The sequence below is a fragment of the Macaca mulatta genome, chromosome 14, assembly GCF_049350105.2.
Source record: "Macaca mulatta isolate MMU2019108-1 chromosome 14, T2T-MMU8v2.0, whole genome shotgun sequence".
Lineage (NCBI taxonomy): Eukaryota > Metazoa > Chordata > Mammalia > Primates > Cercopithecidae > Macaca > Macaca mulatta.
Window position 1 is genome coordinate 119922341 of NC_133419.1, and position 14465 is coordinate 119936805.

A 14465-nucleotide genomic window follows, 5' to 3' on the forward strand; every position below is an offset into this window, starting at 1 on the left:
GATCACACCATTGTACTCCAGCCTGGGCAACAAGAGCAAAACTCTGTCTCAAAAGACAGACAAAACTCTGTAATCCCCTAGATTACAGAGATTTACCTCCCAGGGCACTCATGTCCTTTATTTCCGTCCCTGGGAATTTTCTTTAGTCTATTAGAGGGGTCAGGCTGGACATAGTGGCTCATGCCTATAATCCCAGCATTTTGGGAGGCTGAGGCAGTTGGCATCGTTTGAGCTGAGGAGTTTGGGACTAGCCTGGGAAACATGTCTCTACAATAAAAACAATTAGCTGGGTGTGGTTACGCATGGCTGTAGTCCCAGCTACCCAGGAGGCTGAAGTGGGAGGATCACCTGAGCCTGGGGATTTGAGGCTGCACTGAGCCGTGATTGCTCCACTCCACTCCAACCGTGAGACCCTGTCTCAAATAAATAAATAAATAAAAATATTGTGGGGATTAGCAGTATATTTAAAAGTAATTTGCCATATTTCATCTGGCATGTTTTAGGCATTTATGTGGATGTTTTCCCCTAGTTGTTTGGTCTGTGTGTTATCTGTACCATTAGTCTCTCAAAGGGATTTAAAAACACATTCTTCTGGGGGACCACTAAAAATTTTAAGATGATTGCCTGTGGGCAATGGGATTATGGATCTGTTTCTTATATTCTCATGTATTTTTCATATTTTGCAAAACAGCACATATATCATCACTTTCTTAAACTTAAAAAAGGGAGCTGTCCTTAAAATTCTCCAAGTAATAGCCCTTCTTTTTCATTTGTTGCAGGTGGTGCGGTTGTGTCAGAACCCAAAGCTGGCGCTAAAGAATAGCCCACCTTATATCTTAGACCTGCTGCCAGATACCTACCAGCATCTCCGTACTATCTTGTCAAGATATGAGGGGAAGATGGAGACACTTGGAGAAAATGAGTATTTTAGGGTATTCATGGAGAATTTGATGAAGAAAACTAAGCAAACCATAAGCCTCTTCAAGGAGGGAAAAGAAAGAATGTATGAGGAGAATTCTCAGCCTAGGTAATGGAGAAATACTACACAAATAATAATGCAGGTCTGTGACTGCCTGAATGGGTAACACATAGAAGTAGTTGAGTTGGTTTTAATTTTATGTTAGTAGGAATGGAAAGTTGACATTTGATTTAAAGATATAGTTTATATAAAAGGTTGCCATGTATGACATTGTAGTATCCCTAACTCTGATTTGCTTACCTCTGAAAAATCATTTACTGATAGTAATGAAAATGAGTTGGAGGCAGTAGGTCCTTTGGAGAACCTGAAGATCATGAAAGTTTGTGAGTAGATGGGAGTTTGGAAGAAAGAAGACTGGGGTTAAGTGGAGTTTGGGAGTAAATAAGAGGCAGATCTTGCCCAAAGCTGTAGCATATTAGGTAAATTTATGTGTGGGATAATAGGGGAAAAAGCCACTAGTTTAACTTCTTAAAACATGAAGCTATGTGAAATGACATTTTCTTTACAGGTAAAAGTAACTTTTCAAATAAAATAGGTAGAGGTGAATGCAGTTAATTCAATAAATATTTGAAGGATCACTATGTATTCTTTTGTATTAATTTTATTATCATTATTATTATTTTTTTGAGACAGAGTCTGGCTCTGTTGCCCAGGCTGGAGTGCAGTGGCACGATTTCGCCCTCTAGGTTCAAGTGATTCTCCTGTCTCAGCCTCCTGACTAGCTGGGATTATAGATGTGTACCACCATGCCTGGCTAATTTTTATATTTTTAGTAGAGATGGGGTTTCACCATGTTGGCCAGGCTGGTCTCCAACTCCTGACCTCAGGTGATCTGCCCGCCTTGGCCTCACAAAGTGCTGGGATTACAGGTGTGAGCCATCGCACCTGGCCTTCTTTTGTGTTTATTAAATACCAGAAACTATAGGCTATCCTGCATGTTGTTAGCTTGGCTGTCATAAATTACGTATTGGGAGAGAAATAAGTTAACTGTATGTGTGAATGTAATTGTGTTTGATTTTGTTCAATTGGAACTAAATATTAACTCATCTAGAATGAGTAATAAAATAATTCCACTAGAATTTTTTAGTAAGTTACTATCGAGGAGTGACTTGAATTAGAAGGAACAGTATTTCTGAAGACATCTGGTTACCATGCATGACTCTAGCAGTAACATATTAAATGGTGTCCTTGTTGTCTACTTTCCTTTGGGCCTGTTGGCCTAGATTCTGGCAACCCTAGCTCTCAGTTAAAATTTTATGCACATGATTATCCATATTACTATTATTGCAAACAAATTACTCAGGTGTAGTCTGAATAATGGACTCTAAATGTCCATCTTTTCTTTCTTTTTTTTTTGTTTGTTTGTTTGAGTCGTGCTCTTGTCACCCAAGCTGGAGTGCAGTGGCGCGATCTTGGCTCAGTGCAACCTCCACCTCTTAGGTTCAAGCGATTCTCCTGTCTCAGCCTCCCGAGTAGCTGGGATTACAAGCATGCACCACTGTTCCCGGCTAATGTTTGTATTTTTAGTAGAGACGGAGTTTTGCCATGTTGGCCAAGCTGGTCTTGAACTCCTGACCTCAGGGGATCTGCCTGCCTCAGCCTCCCTAAGTGTTGGAATTGCAGGTGAGAGCCACTTCTGCTGGCCTGTCCATCTTTTCTTAAAAAGATTCTGATGAGTGAATTCAATCCATAAGAACCTTTGTTCTAGTTTATCTGGAAGTGAACTTTATTCCTTTTAAATATTCAAATTTCGTAACTTGTTAAAACCGCGACTGTATGGACCTTTTAGCTAGCTAGTCGTTTTGTATTGCTGAGTTTCTAAAAAATAATTTTAATTCATTAGGTACCAAAACTTAAAAATTTTATTTACCATGTACTGTGAACTAGGTTCTGGTTCTAGGAGGTGAAGAGGAAAGTTAAGCATTCAAATTTGAGGTGATATGACAAATGCATTAATAGAGATATGTACAAAATGCTATTGGGAGACAGGCACAGTGACATGCATCTGTAGTTCTAGCTACTCAGAAGACTGAGATGGGAGGATTCCTTCAGCACAGGACATTGAGACCAGCCTGGGCGACACAGCGAGACCTCTTCTTAAAGTAAATGAAACATTTTTAAAAAGTGCTGTGTGAATACAGTTTTGTCCAGGGGCATCAGAGAAGGTGGCATAAAGGACTTGTAATTTGAATTAGAGTTTGAAGGATAAGTAGGAATTTTCTAGGCAGAGAAGTCAAAGTCTTAACACAGTGGCATGAAAATGGAGGCGCTGGTATGTTTAAAATAAATAAAAGTCTGGTTTGGTTAGAATTGTGGGAGATAGATATGCTGGAAATACAGGTCGAAGTCAGATTGTGAAGGGCTGTTTTTTGACTTCTAGACTTTCTCCTATAGATGATAATTTTTGACTTCTAGACTTTCTCCTATAGATGATAGGCTGTCATAGAACAGGTTTATTTTAAAGAGCATTTCTTTTTTCTTATTTATTTATTTATTTATTTTTTCGAGATGGAGTCTCGCTCTGTTGCCCAGGCTGGAGTGCAGTGGCGCGATCTTGGCTCACTGCAAGCTCCGCCTCCCGGGTTCACGCCATTCTCCTGCCTCAGCCTCCCAAGTAGCTGGGATTACAGGCACCCGCCACCACGCCCGGCTAATTTTTTGTATTTTTAGTAGAGACGGGATTTCACCGTGTTAGCCAGGATGGTCTCGATCTCCTGACCTCATGATCCGCCCGCCTCGGCCTCCCAGAGTGCTGGGATTACAGGCATGAGCCACCGCGCCCAGCGTCTTTTTTTTTTTTTTTTTATTGAGACGGAGTCTCACTTTGTTGCCTAGGCTGGAGTGCAATGGCGAAATATTGGCTCACTGCAAACTCTGCCTCCTGCATTCAAACAATTCTCTTGCCTCAGACTCCCAAATAGCTGGGATTACAGGTGTGTGCATCACGCTGGGCTAATTTTTTTGTATTTTTAGTAGTGACAGGTTTCACCATATTGAGGCTAGGTGGTCTCAAACCACCTAGGCTCATAGGCTGGTCTCAAACTCCTGGCCTTAAGTGGTCTGCCCGCCCTGGCCTCTATTTTATATGTATTCTTACAGTTAAGTGTGGTAGAGAAAAGAAAATGTTATTAAAATCATAAGGAAGATAAAACATTTATTATTTAGTAAATGGAAGTGGATCCTCATAAAGGTCTTCATCCTCATTGTCTTCATGTTGAATAGGAAGAGGAGGGGTTGGCTGCTGTCTCGGTACTGAAAATTCCAGTACTGGTGTTTCTGTGGTAGAGGCAGAATAGGTGGAGGAGGAGGAAGGGGAGGCAGGACAGGCAGGCATATTTGGTGTTACTTAAATAGAAAAAAAATCTGTGTATAAGTGGACCCACACAGTTAAACCCATGTTGTTAAGGCTCAACTATATCTAATTTGCCCTTACCAAATGACTTCAGTATGTGTTGACAAGTTCTTTTGCCTCTTTTTAAACCTCACTGTCAGTGTGCCTATCTGTATCAATTTCATTCCCCCTAACATGAGGTTTTTAATATTTTATGGACTTTGAACCCAGATTTGTACAAATTATATGTAAAATGAGAGTAAACAGATTGCAGGTGAGGATCAAGGAGTTCATTTTTTCAATCAACTTTCTCAGGTTGAAAGGGTTTTTGTAAATAGGGAAAAATATATAGGCTTTTTTATGATCTTTGTGATCTTTTTGGTTACTTAGAGGTTTTTTTTTTCTATTCAATTTTTAAATTGAGATATAATTCACATACCATAAAATTCACCCTTTTAAAGTGTGCAATTTTGTGGTTTTTAGTGTATTCACAAAGTCAGGCAACCATCACCCGTCTGTAATTCCAGAACATTTTCATCCCCCACAGGAAACCCCACTCCCATTAGCAGTCACTCTTTTTTCCTCTCTCTGGATCTCCCCCCGCCCTTGGTAATCACTAATACCTGCTTTCTGTCTGTGTGGATTTGCCTGCTCTGGACATTTCGTGTAAGTGGAATCACATTAACAGTGGCCTTTTGTGGTTTTTTTGTGTGTCTTCTTTCCCTTAGAATGCTTTTACAGTTCATCCATATTGTAGCATGTATCAGTACCTCATTCCTTTTTATGGCTAAATGATATTTCTTTTTTTTTTTTTTGAGACGGAGTCTCGCTCTGTCGCCCAGGCTGGAGTGCAGTGGCCGGATCTCGGCTCACTGCAAGCTCCGTCTCCTGGGTTCACGCCATTCTCCTGCCTCAACCTTCCGAGTAGCTGGGACTACAGGCGCCCGCCACCTCACCCGGCTAGTTTTTTTGTATTTTTTTAGTAGAGACGGGGTTTCACCATGTTAGCCAGGATGGTCTCGATCTCCTGACCTCATGATCCACCCGTCTTAGCCTCCCAAAGTGCTGGGATTACAGGTGTGAGCCACCACGCCCGGCCAATCATATTTCAATGTATGGATATACCATATTTTGTTTATGATATTTGTGTTGTTTCTACTTTTTGGCTATTAATAATGTTGCTATGAATGTTTGTGTGCCAGTTTTTGTATGGCTATAGCCATATAAACATATATACATAAATGTTTTCACTTCTTTTGAGTATATATATACACATAGGAGTGGAATTGCTGAGTCATATGGTATTCTGTGTTCAACTTTTTGAGTAACCTCCAAACTGTTTCCACAGTACGTGTACCATTTTTCGTTCCCCTAGTGATGTGTGTGGGTTCTGATTTTTTGCTAACACTTGCTATTGACTTTTTATTATAGCCATTCTACTTGGGGTAAAGTGGTGTCTTGAGGTTTTGAAATGCATGTGAATACCTTTTCATGTGCCTGTTGGATGTTTGTATATAGTTGTCCCCCTTTATCCTCCGTTTCACCTTCCTTGGATTCAGTTACTTGCAGTCAACCATGGTCTGAAAATACCAAATGAAAAATTCCAGAAATAATTCATAAATTTTGAATTGCATGCCCTTCAGAGTAGTGTGATGAAATCTCACAACGTTCTACTCTATCCCAGCCGGGATGCAGAGCATCCCTTTGTACAGCATTTCCACGCTGTATACACTAGCACCTGTTAGTCATCTAGTAGCTATCTTAGTTATCAGATTGAGAAAACAATATATACATAGGGTTCAGTACTATCTGTGGTTTCAGGCATCTGCACATCTTGGAATGCAAAGGGGGACTATTGCATCTTTGGAGAAACGTCTATTCAAATCCTTTGCCCATTTTAAAGTTGCATTATTTGTCTTTTCATTGTTGAGTTGTAAGATTTTCCTTCATATTCTGGATGCTAGACCGGATACATGATTTGCAAAACTTGACTCCCTTTCTGTGGGTCATCTTTTCACTTTCTAAATAGTATTCCTTGAAGCACAGAAGTTTTAATTACAGTGAAGATCAATATTTATTTGGTTTTTGTACTTTTTTTTTTTTTTTTTTTTGAGACAGAGTCTTGCTCTGTCGCCCAGGCTGGGGTGCAGTGGCCGGATCTCAGCTCACTGCAAGCTCCGCCTCCCGGGTTTAGACCATTCTCCTGCCTCAGCCTCCCGAGTAGCTGGGACTACAGGCGCCCGCCACCTCGCCCGGCTAGTTTTTTGTATTTTTTTTTTTTTTAGTAGAGACGGGGTTTCACCGTGTTAGCCAGGATGGTCTTGATCTCCTGACCTCGTGATCCGCCCGTCTCGGCCTCCCAAAGTGCTGGGATTACAGGCATGAGCCACCTTGCCTGGCCTTGCTTATATCTTCTTTAATATCTTCTTTAATTTATTTCAGTAATGTTTTGTAATTTTCAGTGTTCATGTTTTTTGCCTTCTTAGTTATGTTTATTCCTATTTTGTTCGTTTTGATGCTATTATAAATGGAATTGTTAATTTTAGGGTTCATATATAGAAACATAGTTGACTTCTGTGTATTGATCTGGTACTCCGCAACTTTGCAGAACTTATTTATTGGCTCTAGTAGCTTTTTAGTAGGTTCCTTAGGCTTTCCTAGATACCAAATCATGTCACATGCAATTAGAGGTAGTTTTACTTCTTCCTTTTCTTTCTGGATGCATTTTATCTCGTTTTTCTTGCCTACTTATTCTTGGCTATGTTGAGTAGGAATCTCAGGAGTAGCCATCTTTGTCTTTTTGGTATTGAGGAGGAAAATGTTCAACCTTTCACCATTTAGTATATTAGCTGTGAGATTTTTATAAAGGCTTTTTATCAGGTTAAGGAAGTTTCCTTACGTGTCTTGTTTTTCAGTTTTTTTTTTTTTTTTTTTTGCTTGTTTTTTGTTTTATCATAAACAGGTGTTAGAGACCTTTTATGTTTCATTCATGGTTTTTTTTTTTTTTTTTTTTGATAGATGAGGTTGTGGACAGCTAAGTGCTAGTTAAATATAGTACCTAGAATCTTGAAAAGAAAACTAGTTTGAGTAAGCCAAGGTAGAAACTTGTTGACTCATAAAATTCTAGAAAAAATGAGTATCTTAAATTGCACTAAAGAGGCTGGGCATGGTGGCCTACGCCTGTAATGCCAGCACTTTGGGAGGCTGAGGTGGGCGGATCACTTGAGGTCAGGAGTTGGAGAGCAGCCTGGCCAACAGAGTGAAACCCCACATCTACTAAAAAATACAAAAAAAGACATGGTGGAACATACCTGTAATCCCAGCTGCTTGGGAGGCTAAGGCACGAGAACTCGGGAGGTGGAGGTTTGCAGTGAGCTGAGATCACGCCACTGCGCTCCAGCCTGGGTGACAGGGCGAGACCGTTAACCAATGAAAAAAAGAAAAATTGCGCTAAAGGCAAGAATGCAGGTAAGCTTCAGGAACAACTGAAGCCAGGATTGAAATGTTGCCAGGACTCCCTCTGTTCTCTTTGATTCTTCTGGTGTTGCTTCCATACTCAGTGCAGATAGATTAATGTATAAATTGCAGAAAAGTTTGGTCTCTGTAACACCCAAGTTTTATATCTTAAGAGTTTCTGCTGTAGCAGAAGATCTGATTCTTAGTTCCAGTTTTCACTTTGTCTTGGTATAGAGCATTTGATTGTCCCTGGACCAATCTCTGGAAGGAGAAGTTAAGTACTGGGATTAGTACAGCACAGGCCAGGTGTAGACCTCTAGACTAATTGACTGTGAGTTGGGAGACATGTGTTCCTTCATAGCCATGTGCACGGGGGAGTTTGTTCCTAGTTTTTTGGGTGTTGACGAGCCAATCTCTTAAATATTCTCTATAAGAATGTACATAATTGGCTGGGCGCAGTGGCTCACGCCTGTAATGCCAGCATTTTGGGAGGCCGAGGTGGGTAGATCACCTGAGGTCAGGAGTTCAAGACCAGCCTGGCCAACATGGTGAAACCTAGTCTCTACTAAAAATACAAAAACTAGCTGGGTGTGGTAGCGGGCACCTGTAATCCCGGCTACTCAGGAGTCTGAGGCAGGAGAATTACTTGATCCTGGGAGTTGGAGGTTGCAGAACCGAGATTGTGCCACTGCACTCCAGCCTGGGTGACAGAGAGAGACTCCATCTCAAAAAAAAAAAAAAGTGTATATAATTGTGTCATTATTATATAGTATAGTTGCTTCATGGTTTTATTTTAGAGTTATTAGCTGATTCAAGTTCTCCAAAGATAAATTTGCCCTCATTTTTCTTAGACTTTATAAAAAATGAATTAAGTAAAACCATAAGCCTCTGTTTTGCCTTTGATCTTTCTGGGTTTTGCACCTGTTTTCATTTGTGTACAGGAAGTTACAGTAGAAGCCGACTGGGATTATACAGTACAGTTAATTTTAAAAACTGACTTGTATTCGTTGTGCAAGTAGTGTTAAGCTTTTCTAGTGTAATTCTGCCTTCTTAGAGGTAGGTAAAAGGAAAAAAAAATTAGTATTGAGTATTTTGTCTATGGTAGGCACTGCTCCCTCTCTAGTACGTAATGCCTTCTTTTCATGAAGCTTATAAGCTTATATTATCTCTTTTTCCATTAGTTTCCAAAACATAACCTTCATATTATCATTCAGTGGAACAGTATTTAACAAACTAGACAAAAGTGTTTGTGCAGCTATAATCTTTTCCTAGCACCCTGAAAATAGGTTTCAATAAGTGTGCCAAATTCTTCTGGTAGGTAATGGCAGCTTAGATCTTTGTGTTCAGGATTTTGGGCTTGGTGGGGAGAGATTTTCGCTTAGGTTAAAAATGTCCTTGCATTTAGGAAAGGGACAACAACATGGGTCCTGAAAGAGATTTTCAGTCCATGAGAGAGACAATGATGGCTTGGACTGAAGTGGTGGGTGTAAAGATGGAAAGAAGTGGGCAGAATTTGATGTATTTTAAAGCTAACATACCAGGACTTGCTAAAGGATTGGACAGATTTCTAGTTTGAGCAACTGAATAGATAGTGCAATGGGAAGCCACTGAACTTTTAAACTGGTGAAGGATGTGATCCTCTTGTCTTTTACAGTGATAGCATTGGCTGCTCTCTGGAAAACAGGTAAGGTCTTGTGGCAATGATGGAAATAGATGGATAGGTTACTAGGTTATTAACTCTATGCCAGGTTAGATTAGACTAGGGATGAGGAATTTAAAATGAAGAGAAGTGGGCAAATAAATAGATTGGGGCTAGGCATGGTGTAATTCCTGTAATCCCAGTGATTTGGGAGACTAAGAAAGGAGGATCACTTGAGGCCGAGAGTTTAAGACCAGCCTGAAGCTGGGCTTGGTGGCTCATGATTGTAATCCCAGCACTTTGGGAGGCCAACGCAGTGGATCACCTGATATCAGGAGTTCGAGACCAGCCTGAACATGATGAAACGCCCTCTCTACAAAAATCAGCCGGGTGTGGTGGCGGGTACCTGTAGTCCCAGCTATTCAGGAGGCTGAGTCGCTTGAACCCAGGAGGCGGAGGTTGCAGTGAGCCAAGATTGCGCCACTGCACTCCAGCCTGGATGACAGAGTGAGATCTCCATCTCAAAAAAAAAAAAAAAAGAAAAAAAGAAAAAGACCAGTGTGGCAACATAGAGAGACCCTGTCTCTGCAAAAAATTTAAAGAAAAATTAGCTTGGTGTGGTGGCGCGCATGCTTGAAGTCCCAGCTACTCAGAAGGCAGCTGAGGTGGGGAGGATTGTTTGAGCCACTGCACTATAGCCTTGGTGACTGAGTAAGGCCCTCTTTTAAAAAAGAAAAAAAAAAAAACAGTTTGCTAGGCATAAAATAATTGTTTCTTTTGGCTTGCGAAAGTGGCAAAAATGGCAAATCTATTTGTTTTTACTTTTTTTAAAAAAAATGTTTTCTCGCAAATCTATTTATAATGAGTATTCCAAAAGAAGATGCAGAGACATGAGTATTGCCATACCAGGTTGCATTAGGGGTGAAATTGGTTTAATCTTTTTGGTGTGGTGGTTTTATCAAAAGATTTAGAATTTTCCCAGCCAGGCACAGTGGCTCATGCCTGTAATCCCAGCACTTTGGGAGGCCAAGGCGGGCAGATTACCTGAGGTCAGGAGTTCGAGACCAGTCTGGCCAACGCAGTGAAACCTCATCTCTACTAAAAATACAAAAAGTTGCTGTGTGTGTGGTACACGCCTGTAATCCCAGCTACTTGGGAAACTGAGGCAGCAGAATCGCTAGAATCCAGCAGGTGGAAGTTGCAGTGAGCCGAGATCACACCACTGCACTCCAGCCTGGATGACAGAGCGAGACTCCATCTCAAAAAGAAAAAGACTTAGAATTTTGCTTAAGAAGTTCACTGGCAGGATTTTTATTTATTTATGTATTTATTTAAAAAGAGATTGGGCCGGGTGCGGTGGCTCAAGCCTGTAATCCCAGCACTTTGGGAGGCCGAGACGGGCGGATCACGAGGTCAGGAGATCAAGACCATCCTGGCTAACACGGTGAAACCCTGTCTCTACTAAAAAATACAAAAAACTAGCCGGGCGAGGTGGCGGGCGCCTGTAGTCCCAGCTACTACTCGGGAGGCTGAGGCAGGAGAACGGCGTAAATCCGGGAGGCGGAGTTTGCAGTGAGCTGAGATCCGGCCACTGCACTCCAGCCTGGGAGACAGAGCGAGACTCCGTCTCAAAAAAAAAAAAAAAAAAAAGAGAGATTGGTCTCATCGTGTTTTCCAGGCTGGTCTCAAGTGATATGCCCACTTTGCCCTCCCAAAGTGCTGGGATTATAGACATGAGCCACTGCGCCCAGCCTACTGTTAGGAATTTATCAAAGAGAATTGATCAAGGATGTGAGACCCTGTCTCAAAAAATACAAATTTCTTTTTTTTTTTTTTTTTGTTGATGAAGAGTAATGATATGACAAACTATATTACAGAAATGGGCTATAGAATTATATGTTTAATAATATCTCATTTTTGTAGAAAATATTTTAAAATACGAAAACAATATCTAGAAAGAATAATACCAAAATACCAACAGTAGGTATTAGAAATAGAGGTGGTTTAAATTTTCTACAATGAATATGCAATTGATCAAAAAAACTTTTTTGTTTTTAGGCAGGGTCTCCTGTCACCCAGGCAGGAATGCAGAGGTGTGATCACAGCTCATTGCAGCCTCAGCCTCCCAGCTTCGAGCAATTCTCTTGCCTTAGCCTCCTGAGTAGCTGTAACTACAGGCATGTATCACCATACCTGGCTCGTTTTTAAGTTTTTTGTGGACACTGGGTCTCACTGTGTTGCCCAGGCTGGTCTCAGACTCCTGTGCTCAAGTGATCCTTTTGCCTTGGCCTCCCAAAGTGTTGAGATTACAGGTATGAGCCACTACTCCTGACTTCAGATTCTTTTTAAAATAAGAAAAAAATATGGTAACTTCTTAGGTAACAGCATGAATTCACAAGAACGGTTCTGAAAATTTTCCCCTTTATTGTAGTAATATGATCACTAGATTATGGTGAAGCTCAGTGAAGCTAGCAAGAGAGAGTGCAAAGTTCCTAGCTAGAAAGACTGGAAAACTGGGTTAGAATGAACAAGGTGAAGTTTATGAAGGTGAAAAGTCACACTTAGTTCTCAGCATCATCCTGTACAAGGTAATAGTGCTTGTAGAGCAGTAGATCATAAATTACTATGGTTTAATTATGAAAACCTGATGATCAGATAATCTGTTTTCTTAGAAATTGTAATGTAGTGGTAGGTTATAGATTAGTGCTTCAAGCATGATTTGCTTTTTATTTTTAATTAATTAATTATTATTATTTTTTTAGATAAGGTCTCACTCTGCTGTGCAGGCTGGAGTGCAGTGGCGCAATCTTGGCTCACCACAGCCTCAACTTCCAGGGCTCATGTGATTCTCCTACCTTGGCCTCCTGAGTAGCTGGAACAGGTGCATGCTACCACGCCTGGCTGATTTTTTGTTTTGAGACGGAGTCTCACTCTGTCGCCCAGGCTAGAGTGCAGTGGCGCGATCTCGGCTTACTGCAAGCTCCGCCTCCCAGGTTCTCACTATTCTCTTGCCTCAGCCTCCCGAGTAGCTGAATTTTTGTATTTTTTTTTTTTTTTGTGGAGACGGGATTTTGCCATATTGCCTAGGCTGGTCTTCAACTCCTGAGTTCAAGCAATCCACCCCACCTTGCCTTCCCATAGTGCTGGGATTATAAGTGTGAGCCAGCATGCCTGGCCTGTTTATTTTTATGAGATAAGGTCTTGCTCTGTTACACAAGACTGGAGTCCAGTGACACAGTCATAGCTTATTGCAGCCTCTTCCAGGATCATCAGTCTACTCGCTTCAGCCTCCCAAGTGGGTGGAACTACAGGCACACACCACCATGCCTGGGTAGTTTTTTAATCTTTTGTAGAGGTGGGGTCTCACTTTGTTGCCCAGGCTGGTCTCCAACGCCTGGCCTCAAGTGATTCTCCCACCTTGGTCTCCCAAACCAAAGTGCTGGGATTACAGGTGAGAGTCACCTTGCCTGACCAGTTGTGTGTGTTTTTTTATTTTTTGAGATGGAGTCTCGCTCTGTTGCCCAGGCTGGAGTGCAGTGGCGCGATCTCGGCTCACTGCAACCTCCGTCTCCCGGACTCACGCCATTCTGCTGCCTCAGCCTCCCAAGCAGCTGGGACTACAGGCGCCCGCCACCACGCCCGGCTAATTTTTTTTTTTTCTATTTTTAGTAGAGATGGGGTTTCACGGAGTTCACCAGGATGGTCTCTATCCCCTGACCTCGTGATCTGCCTGCCTCGGCCTCCCAAAGTGCTGGGATTACAGGCGTGAGCCACCAGTTTTTGTTTTTTTTTTTAAACCAGTTATCTACCTACTTGTCTAGGGCATTTTTTATTAATGCAGTTTTTCTCTCAGCCTTTTGGTTTGAGGACCCCCTTACCTTCTAAAAAATCTTTGAGGACCTCAAAGAGCTTTTGTATATATGGGTCATATTGATCAATATTTATCATATTTGATATTAAAACCGAGAGATTTAAAAATATTTAGGTTTTTAACATTTAAACACTTAACAATAATAAGCCTATTACCTGTTAACATAAAAAGTTTTAATGAGCCAGGCACAGTGGCTCATGTCTGTAATCCCAGCACTTTGGGAGGCCGAGACGGGTGGATCACCTGAGGTCAGAAGTTCAAGACCAGCCTGGCCAACATGGTGAAATCCAATACCTGTAATCTCAGCTACTCAGGAGGCTGAGGCAGGAGAATCACTTGAACCTGGGAGGTGGAGGTTGCAGTGAGCTGAGATTGTGCCATTGCACTCCAGCCTGGGTGCCAAGAGCAAAACTCCATCTCAAAAAACAAACAAGAAAAGAAATAGAGACAGGGTCTTGCTCAGCCTTCTTCGTGACTGGGACTATAGGCCTGTGCCACCATGCCTGGCTAATTTTTAAATTTTTTTGTATAGATGGGATCTCACTATGTTGCCCAGGCTGGAACTTCTTTTGGTATAAATTAACCAGTCTTTGGTATTTTGTTAATAGCAGCCCAAACAAAGACGGATGCTTTCTTTTATGTTTTTTGCAAATTTTTTTTTTTTTTTTGGAGACGGAGTCTCACTTTGTCACCAGGCTGGAAAGTGCTGGGATTACAGGCGTGAACCACTGCGCCCGGCCTTGCAAATCTTTTTAATACATAGTTTAAGAGAATACAGCCGGAGTTTCATATCTGCTGCATTCAATGTGTTACAGTGTGATCTTTAGGTTGAAGTTTATGAAGAAAATTCAGGCCGGGCACGGCGGCTCACGCCTGTAATCCCAGCACTTTGGGAGGTTGAGGTGGGTGGATCACAAGGTCAGGAGATCGAGACCATCCTGGCTAACACGGTGAAACCCCGTGTCTACTAAAAATACAAAAACAAAATTAGCCAGGCGTGGTGGCGGGCGCCTGTAGTCCCAGCTACTCAGGAGGCTGAGGCAGGAGAATGGCGTGAGCCTGGGAGGCGGAGCTTGCAGTGAGCCGAGATTGCGCCACTGCACTCCAGCCTGGGCGACAGAGCGAGACTCTGTCTGAAAAAAAAAAAAAAAGAAGATTCAGCTACCCACAAATATGTAGTTGGAAAGGG

The 14465-nt window shown here is 41.7% G+C and overlaps 1 protein-coding gene across 2 annotated transcripts in view; it reads left to right on the forward strand.

The window, feature by feature from the left end:
• Positions 1-14465, forward strand: part of CBL (Cbl proto-oncogene) — a 104487-nt gene that overhangs the window by 27369 nt on the left and 62653 nt on the right. The window contains 1 exon segment of one of the 2 annotated variants that reach the window (NM_001258147.1): positions 780-1027. In NM_001258147.1, the coding sequence (NP_001245076.1) occupies positions 780-1027 (248 nt within the window). 2 annotated transcript variants of the gene reach the window in all.